At 60.7% G+C, this 13,720-nt stretch overlaps 2 protein-coding genes across 2 annotated transcripts in view; one reads left to right on the top strand and one right to left on the bottom strand.

The window, feature by feature from the left end:
* Nucleotides 1–2,175, bottom strand: part of LOC144952524 (uncharacterized) — a 5,616-nt gene extending 3,441 nt beyond the window's left edge. Inside the window, exon 1 of the mRNA XM_078882972.1 lies at nt 2,141–2,175. Within this exon, the coding sequence (XP_078739098.1) occupies nt 2,141–2,175 (35 nt within the window). The remainder of the gene's footprint in view (nt 1–2,140) is intronic.
* A 30-nt stretch (nt 2,176–2,205) lies between these two features.
* The window catches only part of ZDHHC12 (zDHHC palmitoyltransferase 12), an 18,894-nt gene continuing 7,379 nt past the window's right edge, over nt 2,206–13,720 (top strand). The window contains exon 1 of the mRNA XM_078883074.1: nt 2,206–2,953. Within this exon, the coding sequence (XP_078739200.1) occupies nt 2,854–2,953 (100 nt within the window). The 5' untranslated portion in view covers nt 2,206–2,853. The remainder of the gene's footprint in view (nt 2,954–13,720) is intronic.

The following is a 13,720-nucleotide window of genomic DNA, read 5'->3' as shown; positions in this document are numbered from 1 at the left end:
TATGTGTCTATGTGGGTCTCTGTGTGTCTCTGTGTATCTCTGTGTGTCTCTGGGTCTCTGTGTATCTCTGTGGGTCTCTGTGTGTCTCTGTGTATCACTGTGGGTCTCTGTGTGTCTCTGTGTATCTCTGTGGGTCTCTGTGTGTCTCTGTGTGTCTCTGTGGGGTCTCTGTGTATCTCTGTGTGTCTCTGTGGGTCTCCGTGTGTCTCTATGGGTCTCTGTGTGTCTCTGTGTGTCTCTGTGGGTCTCTATGGGTCTCTGTGGGTCTATGTGTGTCTCTGTGTGTCTCTGTGTGTCTATGTGGGTCTCTGTGTGTCTCTATGGGTCTCTGTGTGTCTCTGTGGGTCTCTGTGTGTCTCTGTGTGTCTATGTGGGTCTCTGTGTGTCTCTGTGTGTCTCTAAGGGTCTCTGTGTGTCTCTGTGTCTCTGTGTGTCTCTATGGGTCTCTGTGTGTCTATGTGGGTCTCTGTGTGTCTCTGTGGGTCTCTGTGTGTCTCTATGTGTCTATGTGGGTCTCTGTGTGTCTCTGTGTATCTCTGTGTGTCTCTGGGTCTCTGTGTATCTCTGTGGGTCTCTGTATGTCTCTGTGTATCTCGGTGGGTCTCTGTGTGTCTCTGTGGGTCTCTGTGTGTCTCTATGTGTCTATGTGGGTCTCTGTGTGTCTCTGTGTATCTCTGTGTGTCTCTGGGTCTCTGTGTATCTCTGTGGGTCTCTGTGTGTCTCTGTGTATCACTGTGGGTCTCTGTGTGTCTCTGTGTATCTCTGTGTGTCTCTGGGTCTCTGTGTATCTCTGTGGGTCTCTGTGTGTCTCTGTGTATCACTGTGTGTCTCTGTGGGTCTCTGTGTGTCTCTGTGTGTCTCTGTGGGTCTCTGTGTGTCTCTATGAGTCTCTGTGTGTCTCTGTGGGTCTCTGTGTGTCTCTGTGGGTCTCTGTGTGTCTCTATGGTTCTCTGTGTGTCCTCTATGGGTGTCTGTGGGTTTCTGCGGGTCTCTGTGTGTCTCTGTGGGTCTCTGTGTCTCTGTGGGTCTCTGTGTGTCTCTGTGTGTCTCTGTGGGTCTCTGTGTATCTCTGTGTGTCTCTGTGGGTCTCCGTGTGTCTCTATGGGTCTCTGTGTGTCTCTGTGTGTCTCTGTGGGTCTCTATGGGTCTCTGTGGGTCTATGTGTGTCTCTGTGTGTCTCTGTGTGTCTATGTGGGTCTCTGTGTGTCTCTATGGGTCTCTGTGTGTCTCTGTGGGTCTCTGTGTGTCTCTGTGTGTCTATGTGGGTCTCTGTGTGTCTCTGTGTGTCTCTAAGGGTCTCTGTGTGTCTCTGTGTCTCTGTGTGTCTCTATGGGTCTCTGTGTGTCTATGTGGGTCTCTGTGTGTCTCTGTGGGTCTCTGTGTGTCTCTATGTGTCTATGTGGGTCTCTGTGTGTCTCTGTGTATCTCTGTGTGTCTCTGGGTCTCTGTGTATCTCTGTGGGTCTCTGTATGTCTCTGTGTATCTCGGTGGGTCTCTGTGTGTCTCTGTGGGTCTCTGTGTGTCCTCTATGTGTCTATGTGGGTCTCTGTGTGTCTCTGTGTATCTCTGTGTGTCTCTGGGTCTCTGTGTATCTCTGTGGGTCTCTGTGTGTCTCTGTGTATCACTGTGGGTCTCTGTGTGTCTCTGTGTATCTCTGTGTGTCTCTGGGTCTCTGTGTATCTCTGTGGGTCTCTGTGTGTCTCTGTGTATCACTGTGCGTCTCTGTGGGTCTCTGTGTGTCTCTGTGTGTCTCTGTGGGTCTCTGTGTGTCTCTGTGTGTCTCTATGAGTCTCTGTGTGTCTCTGTGGGTCTCTGTGTGTCTCTGTGGGTCTCTGTGTGTCTCTATGGTTCTCTGTGTGTCTCTATGGGTGTCTGTGGGTTTCTGCGGGTCTCTGTGTGTCTCTGTGGGTCTCTGTGTGTCTCTGTGGGTCTCTGTGTGTCTCTGTGGGTCTCTGTGTGTCTCTATGGTTCTCTGTGTGTCTCTATGGGTGTCTGTGGGTTTCTGCGGGTCTCTGTGTGTCTCTGTGGGTCTGCTATAACTTCCCACCACTACAACTACACCACCACCACTACACCACCACCACTACACCACCACCACTACACCACCACCACTACACCACCACCACTACAACTGCGTCACCACTTCACCACCACTAGGCCACGCCCACGAGGCATCACGCCTTTAAAGTCCTCCACAGGAAGTGATCCTATGGGGGACTGGTGGTGGTGGTGTTAGCGAGCACCTATTACACACACAGACATACACACAGACACACACACAGACACACACACAGACACACACACAGACACACAGACACATACACACAGACACACACACACAGACGCACACACACACACAGACATACACACAGACACACACACACAGATACATATACACACACACACAGATACATACACACAGATACATAGACACACACAGACACACACGTAGACACACAGACACACACACAAATACATGCTGACATGCTGTACACTGTAACACAAAGCTCACCCGGACAGTCGACATAGACTGTGGGGGCAAGTGCAGTGAGCGTCCAACTATCACGCACTGTACACAACACACTGTACACAACACACTGTACACAACACACTGTACACATCACACTGTACACAACACATTGCGCACCGCACGCACTGTACACCGCACGCACTGTACACCGCACGCACTGTACACAACACACTGTACACACTGCACACACTGTACACCACCCGCACTGTACACAACACACTGTACACACCGCGCACACTGTACACCGACTGCTGCTGCTGGTATTGACAGCCACTTGCCCGCCAGTCTGTGGAGGCTACACGGGGGACCTTTGTCTCTGTGTGATGGACCCTGCCCGGGTGTTCAACTTGGGCGTCTTGGTGAGAAGTCTCCACGCGATGCTCACAGGAGCCGTGCTGCTCGCACTCGTCACTCACCACACGGGTGAGTGGGGGAGTGAGTGAGTGGGTGAGTGGGTGAGTGGGTGAGTGGGTGAGTGAGTGGGTGAGTGGGGGGAGTGAGTGAGTGGGTGAGTGGGGGAGTGAGTGGGTGAGTGAGTGAGTGGGTGAGTGGGTGAGTGAGTGGGTGAGTGGGTGAGTGAGTGGGTGAGTGGGTGGGTGAGTGGGTGAGTGGGTGAGTGGGTGGGTGAGTGGGTGAGTGGGTGAGTGGGTGGGTGAGTGGGTGAGTGGGTGGGTGAGTGGGGGAGTGGGTGAGTGAGTGGGTGAGTGAGTGGGTGAGTGGGTGGGTGAGTGGGTGGGTGAGTGGGTGAGTGGGTGGGTGAGTGGGGGAGTGGGTGAGTGAGTGGGTGAGTGGGGGAGTGAGTGGGTGAGTGGGTGAGTGGGTGGGTGAGTGGGTGAGTGGGTGGGTGAGTGGGGGAGTGGGTGGGTGAGTGGGGGGAGTGAGTGAGTGGGTGAGTGGGTGAGTGGGGGAGTGAGTGGGTGGGTGAGTGGGTGGGTGAGTGAGTGAGTGGGGGAGTGGGTGAGTGAGTGGGGGAGTGGGTGGGTGAGTGGGTGAGTGGGTGAGTGGGTGAGTGGGTGGGTGAGTGGGTGAGTGGGTGGGTGAGTGGGTGAGTGGGGTGAGTGGGTGAGTGGGTGGGTGAGTGGGGGAGTGGGTGAGTGGGTGAGTGGGTGGGTGAGTGGGGGAGTGGGTGAGTGGGGGAGTGAGTGGGTGAGTGGGTGGGTGAGTGGGTGAGTGGGGGAGTGAGTGGGTGAGTGGGTGGGTGAGTGGGTGGGTGTGGAAGTGAGTGGGTGGGTGAGTGGGTGGGTGAGTGGGGGAGTGAGTGAGTGAGTGGGTGAGTGGGTGAGTGGGTGAGTGGGTGGGTGAGTGGGGGAGTGAGTAAGTGGGTGAGTGGGTGAGTGGGGGAGTGAGTGGGTGAGTGGGTGAGTGGGGGAGTGAGTGAGTGGGTGAGTGGGGGAGTGAGTGGGTGGGTGGGTGAGTGGGTGAGGGGTGAGTGGGGGAGTGGGTGAGTGAGTGGGTGGGTGAGGTGAGTGGGGGAGTGAGTGGGTGGGTGGGTGAGTGGGTGAGTGGGTGAGTGGGGGAGTGGGGTGAGTGAGTGGGTGGGTGAGTGGGTGGGTGAGTGAGTGAGTGTGGGGAGTGGGTGTGTGAGTGGGGGAGTGGAGTGGTGTGAGTGGGGTGAGTGGGTGGGTGGGTGAGTGGGGGGGAGTGGGTGGGTGAGTGGGGGAGTGAGTGGGTGAGTGGGAGTGAGTGGTGAGTGGGGAGTGGGTGGTGAGTGGGTGAGTGGGGGAGTGGGTGGGTGAGTGGGGGAGTGAGGTGGGTGAGTGGGGGTGAGTGGGTGGGTGAGTGGGGGAGTGAGTGGTGTGAGTGGGGGAGTGAGTGGGGGAGTGGTGGGTGAGTGGGAGTGGGGGTGGGTGAGTGGGGAGTGAGTGGGTGGGTGAGTGGGGGAGTGAGTGGGTGAGTGAGGTGGGGGAGTGAGTGGGTGAGTGGGTGGAGTGAGTGGGTGAGTGGGTGGGTGAGTGGGGGATGTGAGTGGGGGAGTGAGTGGGTGAGTGGGTGAGTGGGGGAGTGAGTGGTGGGTGAGTGGGGGAGTGAGTGGGTGAGTGGGGAGGAGTGGGTGAGTGGGGGAGTGGGTGGGTGAGTGGGGAGTGGGGGGTGAGTGGGGGAAGTGAGTGGGTGAGTGGGGAGTGAGTGGGTGGGTGAGTGGGGGAGTGAGTGGGTGAGTGGGGGAGAGTGAGTGGGGGAGTGGGGGAGTGGGTGGGTGAGTGGGTGAGTGGGTGGGTGAGTGGGGGAGTGAGTGGGGGAGTGATGAGTGGGTGAGTGGGGAGTGAGTGGGTGGGTGAGTGGGGGAGTGAGTGGGTGGGTGAGTGGGGGAGTGAGTGGGTGAGTGGGGGAGTGAGTGGGGGAGTGGGTGGGTGAGTGGGTGAGTGGGTGGGTGAGTGGGGGAGTGAGTGGGGGAGTGAGTGGGTGAGTGGGGAGTGAGTGGGTGGGTGAGTGGTGGGTGAGTGGGGGAGTGGGTGGGTGAGTGGGGGAGTGGGTGGGTGAGTGGGTGAGTGGGTGGGTGAGTGGGGGAGTGGGTGGGTGGGTGAGTGGGTGAGTGAGTGGGTGAGTGGGTGGGTGAGTGGGGAGTGGGTGGGTGAGTGGGGGAGTGGGTTGGGTGAGTGGGGGAGTGGGTGGGTGAGTGGGGGAGTGGGTGGGTGAGTGGGGGAGTGAGTGTGTGAGTGGGTGGGTGAGTGGGGGAGTGGGTGGGTGAGTGGGGAGTGGGTGGGTGAGTGGGGGAGTGGGTGGGTGTGGGTGAGTGGGTGAGTGGGTGGGTGAGTGGGGGAGTGGGTGGGTGAGTGGGGTGGTGGGTGAGTGGGGGAGTGAGTGGGTGAGTGGGGGAGTGGGTGGGTGAGTGGGGGAGTGGGTGGGTGAGTGGGGGAGTGAGTGGGTGAGTGGGGGAGTGTGGTGTGGGTGAGTGGGGGAGTGAGTGGGTGAGTGGGGGAGTGAGTGGGGAGTGGGGGAGTGGGTGGGTGAGTGGGTGGGTGAGTGGGGGAGTGAGTGGGTGGGTGAGTGGGGGAGTGAGTGGGTGAGTGGGGGAGTGAGTGGGTGGTGAGTGGGGGAGTGAGTGGGTGGGTGAGTGGGGGAGTGAGTGGGTGATGTGGGGGAGTGAGTGGGGGAGTGGTGTGGGTGAGTGGGTGAGTGGGTGGGTGAGTGGGGGAGTGAGTGGGGGAGTGAGGTGGGTGAGTGGGGAGTGAGTGGGTGGGTGAGTGGGTGGGTGAGTGAGTGGGTGGGTGAGTGGGGGAGTGGGTGGGTGAGTGGGGGAGTGGGTGGGTGAGTGGGTGGGTGAGTGGGGGAGTGGGTGGGTGGTGTGAGTGGGTGAGTGGGTGGGTGAGTGGGTGGGTGAGTGGGGGAGTGGGTGGGTGAGTGGGGGAGTGGGTGGGTGAGTGGGGGAGTGGGTGGGTGAGTGGGTGAGTGGGTGGTGAGTGGGGAGTGAGTGTGTGAGTGGGTGGGTGTGTGGGTGAGTGGGTGAGTGGTGGGTGAGTGGGGGGTGAGTGGGTGGGTGAGTGGGTGAGTGGGGGAGTGAGTGGGTGAGTGGGTGGGTGAGTGGGTGGGGGTGAGTGGGTGGGTGAGTGGGTGAGTGGGGGAGTGAGTGGGTGAGTGGGGGTGGTGGGTGAGTGGGTGAGTGGTGGGTGAGTGGGTGAGTGAGTGGGTGAGTGGGTGGGTGAGTGGGTGGGTGAGTGGGTGAGTGGGGGAGTGAGTGGGTGGAGTGGGTGGGTGAGTGGGTGAGTGGGGAGTGAGTGGGTGAGTGGGGAGTGGGTGGGTGGGTGAGTGGGGAGTGAGTGGGTGGGTGAGTGGGGGAGTGAGTGGGTGAGTGGGGGAGTGAGTGGGGGAGTGGGGGAGTGGGTGGGTGAGTGGGGAGTGGGTGGGTGAGTGGGGGAGTGAGTGGGGAGTGAGTGGGGTGAGTGGGGAGTGGGTGGGTGGGTGAGTGGGGGAGTGAGTGGGTGGGTGAGTGGGGGAGTGAGTGGGTGAGTGGGGGAGTGAGTGGGGAGTGGGTGAGTGGTGGTGAGTGGGTGGTGGGTGGGTGAGTGGGTGAGTGAGTGGGGAGTGAGTGGGTGAGTGGGGTGTGAGTGGTGGTGAGTGGGTGGGTGAGTGGGTGAGGTGAGTGAGTGGTGGGTGAGTGGGGGGTGGGTGGGTGAGTGGGGGAGTGGGTGGGTGAGTGGGTGAGTGGGTGGGTGAGTGGGGGAGTGGGTGGGTGGGTGAGTGGGGGAGTGGGTGGGTGGGTGAGTGGGTGAGTGGGTGGGTGAGTGGGTGGGTGAGTGGGGAGTGGGTGGGTGAGTGGGGGAGTGGTGGGTGAGTGGGGGAGTGGGTGGGTGAGTGGGGGAGTGGGTGGGTGAGTGGGGGAGTGAGTGTGTGAGTGGGTGGGTGAGTGGGTGAGTGGGTGAGTGGGTGAGTGAGTGGGTGAGTGGGTGGGTGAGTGGGTGGGTGAGTGGGTGAGTGGGGGTGAGTGGGTGAGTGGGTGGGTGAGTGGGTGAGTGGGTGAGTGAGTGGGTGAGTGGGTGAGTGGGGGAGTGAGTGGGTGAGTGGGTGGGTGAGTGGGTGAGTGGGTGAGTGAGTGGGTGAGTGGGTGAGTGAGTGGGTGAGTGGGTGGGTGAGTGGGTGGGTGAGTGGGTGAGTGGGGGAGTGAGTGGTGTGAGTGGGTGGGTGAGTGGGTGAGTGGGTGAGTGAGTGGGTGAGTGGGTGAGTGGGGGAGTGAGTGGGTGAGTGGGTGGGTGAGTGGGTGAGTGGGTGAGTGAGTGGGTGAGTGAGTGGGGAGTGGGTGAGTGTGGAGTGAGTGGGTGGGTGAGTGAGTGGGTGAGTGAGTGGGTGGGTGAGTGAGTGTGGAGTGAGTGGGTGAGTGTGTGGGTGGGTGAGTGGGTGAGTGTGTGGGTGAGTGGGTGAGTGTGTGGGTGAGTGGGTGAGTGTGGAGTGAGTGGGTGAGTGGGTGGGTGAGTGGGTGGGTGAGTGTGTGGGTGAGTGGGTGGGTGAGTGAGTGTGGAGTGAGTGGGAGTGAGTGGGTGAATGTGTGGGTGGGTGAGTGGGTGAGTGTGTGGGTGAGTGGGTGAGTGTGTGGGTGAGTGGGTGAGTGTGGAGTGAGTGGGTGAGTGGGTGGGTGAGTGTGTGGGGTGAGTGGGTGGGTGAGTGAGTGTGGAGTGAGTGGGTGAGTGTGTGGGTGGGTGAGTGGGGAGTGGGTGGGTGAGTGGGTGAGTGGGGGAGTGGGTGGGTGAGTGTGGTGGAGTGAGTGGGTGAGTGGGTGAGTGTGGGTGAGTGGGGGAGTGAGTGGGTGAGTGGGGTGGGTGAGTGGGTGAGTGGGTGAGTGAGTGGGTGAGTGGGGGAGTGGAGTGGGTGAGTGGGTGTGTGAGTGGGTGAGTGAGTGGGTGAGTGAGTGAGTGGGGAGTGGGTGAGTGTGGAGTGAGTGGGTGGGTGAGTGAGTGGGTGAGTGAGTGGGTGGGTGAGTGAGTGTGGAGTGAGTGGGTGAGTGTGTGGGTGGGTGAGTGGGTGAGTGTGTGGGTGAGTGGGTGAGTGTGTGGGTGAGTGGGTGAGTGTGAGTGAGTGAGTGGAGTGGGTGGGTGAGTGGGTGGGTGAGTGTGTGGTGAGTGGGTGGGTGAGTGAGTGTGGAGTGAGTGGGTGAGTGTGTGGGTGGGTGTGGGTGAGTGTGTGGGTGAGTGGGTGAGTGTGTGGGTGAGTGGGTGAGTGTGGAGTGAGTGGGTGAGTGTGGAGTGAGTGAGTGGGTGAGTGAGTGAGTGGGTGGGTGGGTGAGTGAGTGGGGTGAGTGAGTGAGTGTGTGGGTGAGTGGGGAGTGAGTGGGTGAGTGGGTGAGTGAGTGGGTGAGTGGGTGGGTGGGTGGGTGGGTGAGTGGGTGAGTGGGTGGGTGAGTGAGTGAGTGGGTGAGTGAGTGGGGGAGTGGGTGAGTGTGGAGTGAGTGGGTGGGTGAGTGAGTGGGTGAGTGAGTGGGTGAGTGGGTGGGTGAGTGAGTGGGAGTGAGTGGGTGAGTGTGTGGGTGGGTGAGTGGGTGAGTGTGTGGGTGAGTGGGTGAGTGTGTGGGTGAGTGGGTGAGTGTGGAGTGAGTGGGTGAGTGGGTGGGTGAGTGGGTGGGTGAGTGTGTGGGTGAGTGGGTGGGTGAGTGAGTGTGGAGTGAGTGGGTGAGTGTGTGGGTGGGTGAGTGGGTGAGTGTGTGGGTGAGTGGGTGAGTGTGGAGTGAGTGGGTGAGTGTGGAGTGAGTGAGTGGGTGAGTGAGTGAGTGAGTGAGTGTGTGGGTGAGTGGGGAGTGAGTGGGTGAGTGGGTGAGTGAGTGGGTGAGTGGGTGGGTGGGTGGGTGAGTGGGTGAGTGGGTGAGTGAGTGGGTGAGTGAGTGAGTGGGTGAGTGAGTGGGGGAGTGGGTGAGTGTGGAGTGAGTGGGTGGGTGAGTGAGTGGGTGAGTGAGTGGGTGAGTGGGTGGGTGAGTGAGTGTGGAGTGAGTGGGTGAGTGTGTGGGTGGGTGAGTGGGTGAGTGTGTGGGTGAGTGGGTGAGTGTGTGGGTGAGTGGGTGAGTGTGGAGTGAGTGGGTGAGTGGGGTGGGTGAGTGGGTGGGTGAGTGTGTGGGTGAGTGGGTGGGTGAGTGAGTGTGGAGTGAGTGGGTGAGTGTGTGGGTGGGTGAGTGGGTGAGTGTGTGGGTGAGTGGGTGAGTGTGGAGTGAGTGGGTGGGTGAGTGTGTGGGTGAGTGGGTGGGTGTGGAGTGAGTGGGTGAGTGTGGAGTGAGTGAGTGGGTGAGTGAGTGAGTGGGTGGGTGGGTGAGTGGGTGGGTGAGTGGGTGAGTGAGTGGGTGAGTGGGTGAGTGAGTGAGTGTGTGGGTGAGTGGGGAGTGAGTGGGTGAGTGGGTGGGTGAGTGGGGAGTGAGTGGGTGGGTGGGTGGGTGAGTGAGTGGAGTGAGTGTGGAGTGAGTGGGTGGGTGAGTGGGTGAGTGTGTGGGTGGGTGAGTGTGTGGGTGAGTGGGTGAGTGTGTGGGTGAGTGTGTGGGTGAGTGGGTGAGTGTGGAGTGAGTGGGTGAGTGGGTGGGTGAGTGGGTGGGTGAGTGAGTGTGGAGTGAGTGGGTGAGTGTGTGGGTGGGTGAGTGGGTGAGTGTGTGGGTGAGTGGGTGAGTGTGGAGTGAGTGGGTGGGTGAGTGTGTGGGTGAGTGGGTGGGTGTGGAGTGAGTGGGTGAGTGTGGAGTGAGTGAGTGGGTGAGTGGGTGAGTGAGTGAGTGGGTGGGTGGGTGAGTGGGTGGGTGAGTGGGAGTGAGTGAGTGGGTGAGTGAGTGTGTGGGTGAGTGGGGAGTGAGTGGGTGAGTGGGTGGGTGAGTGGGTGAGTGAGTGGGTGGGTGGGTGAGTGAGTGGAGTGAGTGGAGTGAGTGTGGAGTGAGTGGGTGAGTGAGTGGGTGGGTGAGTGGGTGGGTGAGTGGGTGAGTGTGTGGGTGAGTGGGTGAGTGAGTGGGTGAGTGTGGAGTGAGTGGGTGAGTGAGTGGGTGGGTGAGTGGGTGAGTGAGTGTGGAGTGAGTGGGTGAGTGTGTGGGTGGGTGAGTGGGTGAGTGTGTGGGTGAGTGGGTGAGTGGGTGGGTGAGTGTGTGGGTGAGTGGGTGGGTGTGGAGTGAGTGGGTGAGTGTGGAGTGAGTGAGTGAGTGGGTGAGTGAGTGAGTGGGTGGGTGGGTGAGTGAGTGGGTGAGTGAGTGAGTGTGTGGGTGAGTGGGGAGTGAGTGGGTGAGTGGGTGGGTGAGTGGGGAGTGAGTGGGTGGGTGGGTGGGTGAGTGGGTGGATGAGTGGGTGAGTGTGGAGTGAGTGTGGAGTGAGTGGGTGAGTGAGTGGGTGGGTGAGTGGGTGGGTGTGGAGTGAGTGGGTGGGTGAGTGTGGAGTGAGTGGGTGGGTGAGTGGGTGGGTGAGTGTGGAGTGAGTGGGTGAGTGTGAAGTGAGTGGGTGAGTGAGTGGGTGGGTGAGTGGGTGGGTGAGTGTGGAGTGAGTGGGTGGGTGAGTGGGTGGGTGAGTGGGGAGTGAGTGGGTGAGTGTGGAGTGAGTGGGTGAGTGTGGAGTGAGTGGGTGGGTGAGTGTGGAGTGAGTGGGTGAGTGAGTGGGTGAGAGTGTGGGTGAGTGGGTGGGTGAGTGGGTGAATGGGTGGGTGAGCGGGTGAGTGTGGAGTGAGTGTGTGAGTGTGGAGTGGGTGGGTGGGTGAGTGGGTGGGTGGGTGAGTGGGTGGGTGGGTGAGTGGGTGAGTGGGTGGGTGAGTGGGTGGGTGAGTGGGTGGGTGGGTGAGTGGGTGAGTGGGTGGGTGAGTGGGGAGTGAGTGGGTGGGTAGGTGAGTGGGTGAGTGGGTGGGTGAGTGAGTGGGTGAGTGGGTGGGTGAGTGTGGAGTGAGTGGGTGAGTGAGTGGGTGGGTGAGTGGGTGGGTGAGTGGGTGGGTGAGTGTGGAGTGAGTGGGTGGGTGAGTGGGTGGGTGAGTGGGGAGTGAGTGGGTGAGTGTGGAGTGAGTGGGTGAGTGTGGAGTGAGTGGGTGAGTGAGTGGGTGGGTGAGTGGGTGGGTGAGTGTGGAGTGAGTGGGTGGGTGAGTGGGTGGGTGAGTGGGGAGTGAGTGGGTGAGTGTGGAGTGAGTGGGTGAGTGTGGAGTGAGTGGGTGGGTGAGTGTGGAGTGAGTGGGTGGGTGAGTGGTTGAGTGAGTGGTTGAGTGAGTGGGTGAGTGAGTGGGTGAGAGTGTGGGTGAGTGGGTGAGTGGGTGAGTGGGTGGGTGAGCGGGTGAGTGTGGAGTGAGTGGGTGAGTGGGGAGTGAGTGTGTGAGTGTGGAGTGGGTGGGTGGGTGAGTGGGTGGGTGAGTGGGTGGGTGGGTGGGTGGGTGAGTGGGTGACTGGGTGGGTGAGTGGGTGGGTGAGTGGGTGGGTGGGTGAGTGGGTGAGTGGGTGGGTGAGTGAGTGGGTGAGTGGGTGGGTGAGTGAGTGAGTGGGTGAGTGAGTGGGTGGGTGGGTGAGTGGGTGAGTGGGTGAGTGTGTGAGTGGGGAGTGAGTGGGTGGGTGAGTGTGGAGTGAGTGGGTGGGTGGGTGAGTGGGTGAGTGGGTGAGTGGGTGGGTGAGTGGGTGGGTGAGTGGGTGAGTGGGTGGGTGGGTGAGTGGGTGAGTGGGTGGGTGAGTGGGTGGGTGAGTGGGTGGGTGAGTGGGTGGGTGGGTGAGTGGGTGAGTGGGTGGGTGGGTGAGTGGGGAGTGAGTGGGTGGGTAGGTGAGTGGGTGAGTGAGTGGGTGAGTGGGTGGGTGAGTGAGTGAGTGGGTGAGTGAGTGGGTGGGTGGGTGAGTGGGTGAGTGAGTGGGTGAGTGTGGAGTGAGTGGGTGAGTGTGGAGTGAGTGGGTGAGTGTGGAGTGAGTGGGTGAGTGTGGAGTGAGTGGGTGAGTGAGTGGGTGGGTGAGTGGGTGGGTGAGTGGGTGGGTGAGTGAGTGGGTGAGTGGGGAGTGAGTGGGTGAGTGTGGAGTGAGTGGGTGAGTGTGGAGTGAGTGGGTGAGTGAGTGGGTGGGTGAGTGGGTGGGTGAGTGGGTGGGTGAGTGTGGAGTGAGTGGGTGAGTGGGGAGTGAGTGGGTGAGTGGGGAGTGAGTGGGTGAGTGTGGAGTGAGTGGGTGGGTGAGTGTGGAGTGAGTGGGTGGGTGAGTGGTTGAGTGAGTGGTTGAGTGAGTGGGTGAGTGAGTGGGTGAGAGTGTGGGTGAGTGGGTGGGTGAGTGGGTGAGTGGGTGGGTGAGCGGGTGAGTGTGGAGTGAGTGGGTGAGTGGGGAGTGAGTGTGTGAGTGGGTGAGTGGGTGGGTGGGTGAGTGGGTGGGTGGGTGAGTGGGTGACTGGGTGGGTGAGTGGGTGGGTGAGTGGGTGGGTGGGTGAGTGGGTGAGTGGGTGGGTGAGTGAGTGGGTGAGTGGGTGGGTGAGTGAGTGAGTGGGTGAGTGAGTGGGTGGGTGGGTGAGTGGGTGAGTGGGTGAGTGTGTGAGTGGGGAGTGAGTGGGTGGGTGAGTGTGGAGTGAGTGGGTGGGTGGGTGAGTGGGTGAGTGGGTGAGTGGGTGGGTGAGTGGGTGGGTGAGTGGGTGAGTGGGTGGGTGAGTGGTTGAGTGAGTGGTTGAGTGAGTGGGTGAGTGAGTGGGTGAGAGTGTGGGTGAGTGGGTGGGTGAGTGGGTGAGTGGGTGGGTGAGCGGGTGAGTGTGGAGTGAGTGGGTGAGTGGGGAGTGATTGTGTGAGTGTGGAGTGGGTGGGTGGGTGAGTGGGTGGGTGAGTGGGTGGGTGAGTGGGTGAGTGGGTGGGTGGGTGAGTGGGTGACTGGGTGGGTGAGTGGGTGGGTGAGTGGGTGGGTGGGTGAGTGGGTGAGTGGGTGGGTGGGTGAGTGGGTGGGTGAGTGGGGAGTGAGTGGGTGGGTAGGTGAGTGGGTGAGTGGGTGGGTGAGTGAGTGGGTGAGTGGGTGGGTGAGTGAGTGAGTGGGTGAGTGAGTGGGTGGGTGGGTGAGTGGGTGAGTGGGTGAGTGTGTGAGTGTGGAGTGAGTGGGTGGGTGGGTGAGTGGGTGAGTGGGTGGGTGAGTGGGTGAGTGAGTGGGTGAGTGTGGAGTGAGTGGGTGAGTGTGTGAGTGTGGAGTGAGTGGGTGGGTGAGTGGGGAGTGAGTGGGTGAGTGTGGAGTGAGTGGGTGAGTGTGGAGTGAGTGGGTGAGTGGGTGGGTGAGTGGGGAGTGAGTGGGTGAGTGTGGAGTGAGTGGGTGAGTGTGGGGTGGAGTGAGTGGGTGAGTGAGTGGGTGAGTGGGTGAGTGAGTGGGTGAGTGTGGAGTGAGTGGGTGAGTGTGGAGTGAGTGGGTGAGTGGGTGGGTGAGTGGGGAGTGAGTGGGTGAGTGTGGAGTGAGTGGGTGAGTGTGGGGTGGAGTGAGTGGGTGAGTGGGTGGGTGAGTGGGTGAGTGAGTGGGTGAGTGTGGAGTGAGTGGGTGAGTGTGGAGTGAGTGTGAGTGGGTGGGTGAGTGTGTGGGTGAGTGTGTGAGTGTGGAGTGAGTGGGTGGGTGAGTGGGGAGTGAGTGGGTGAGTGTGGAGTGAGTGGGTGAGTGTGGAGTGAGTGGGTGAGTGGGTGGGTGAGTGGGGAGTGAGTGGGTGAGTGTGGAGTGAGTGGGTGAGTGTGGGGTGGAGTGAGTGGGTGAGTGAGTGGGTGGGTGAGTGGGGAGTGAGTGGGTGAGTGTGGAGTGAGTGGGTGGGTGGGTGAGTGGGTGGGTGAGTGTGGAGTGGGTGAGTGGGTGAGTGTGGAGTG

The sequence above is a fragment of the Lampetra fluviatilis genome, chromosome 68 (assembly GCF_964198595.1).
Source record: "Lampetra fluviatilis chromosome 68, kcLamFluv1.1, whole genome shotgun sequence".
NCBI lineage: Eukaryota > Metazoa > Chordata > Hyperoartia > Petromyzontiformes > Petromyzontidae > Lampetra > Lampetra fluviatilis.
The sequence above is the reverse complement of the archived record's forward strand: the minus strand, read 5'-3'. Positions and strand labels throughout refer to the sequence as shown.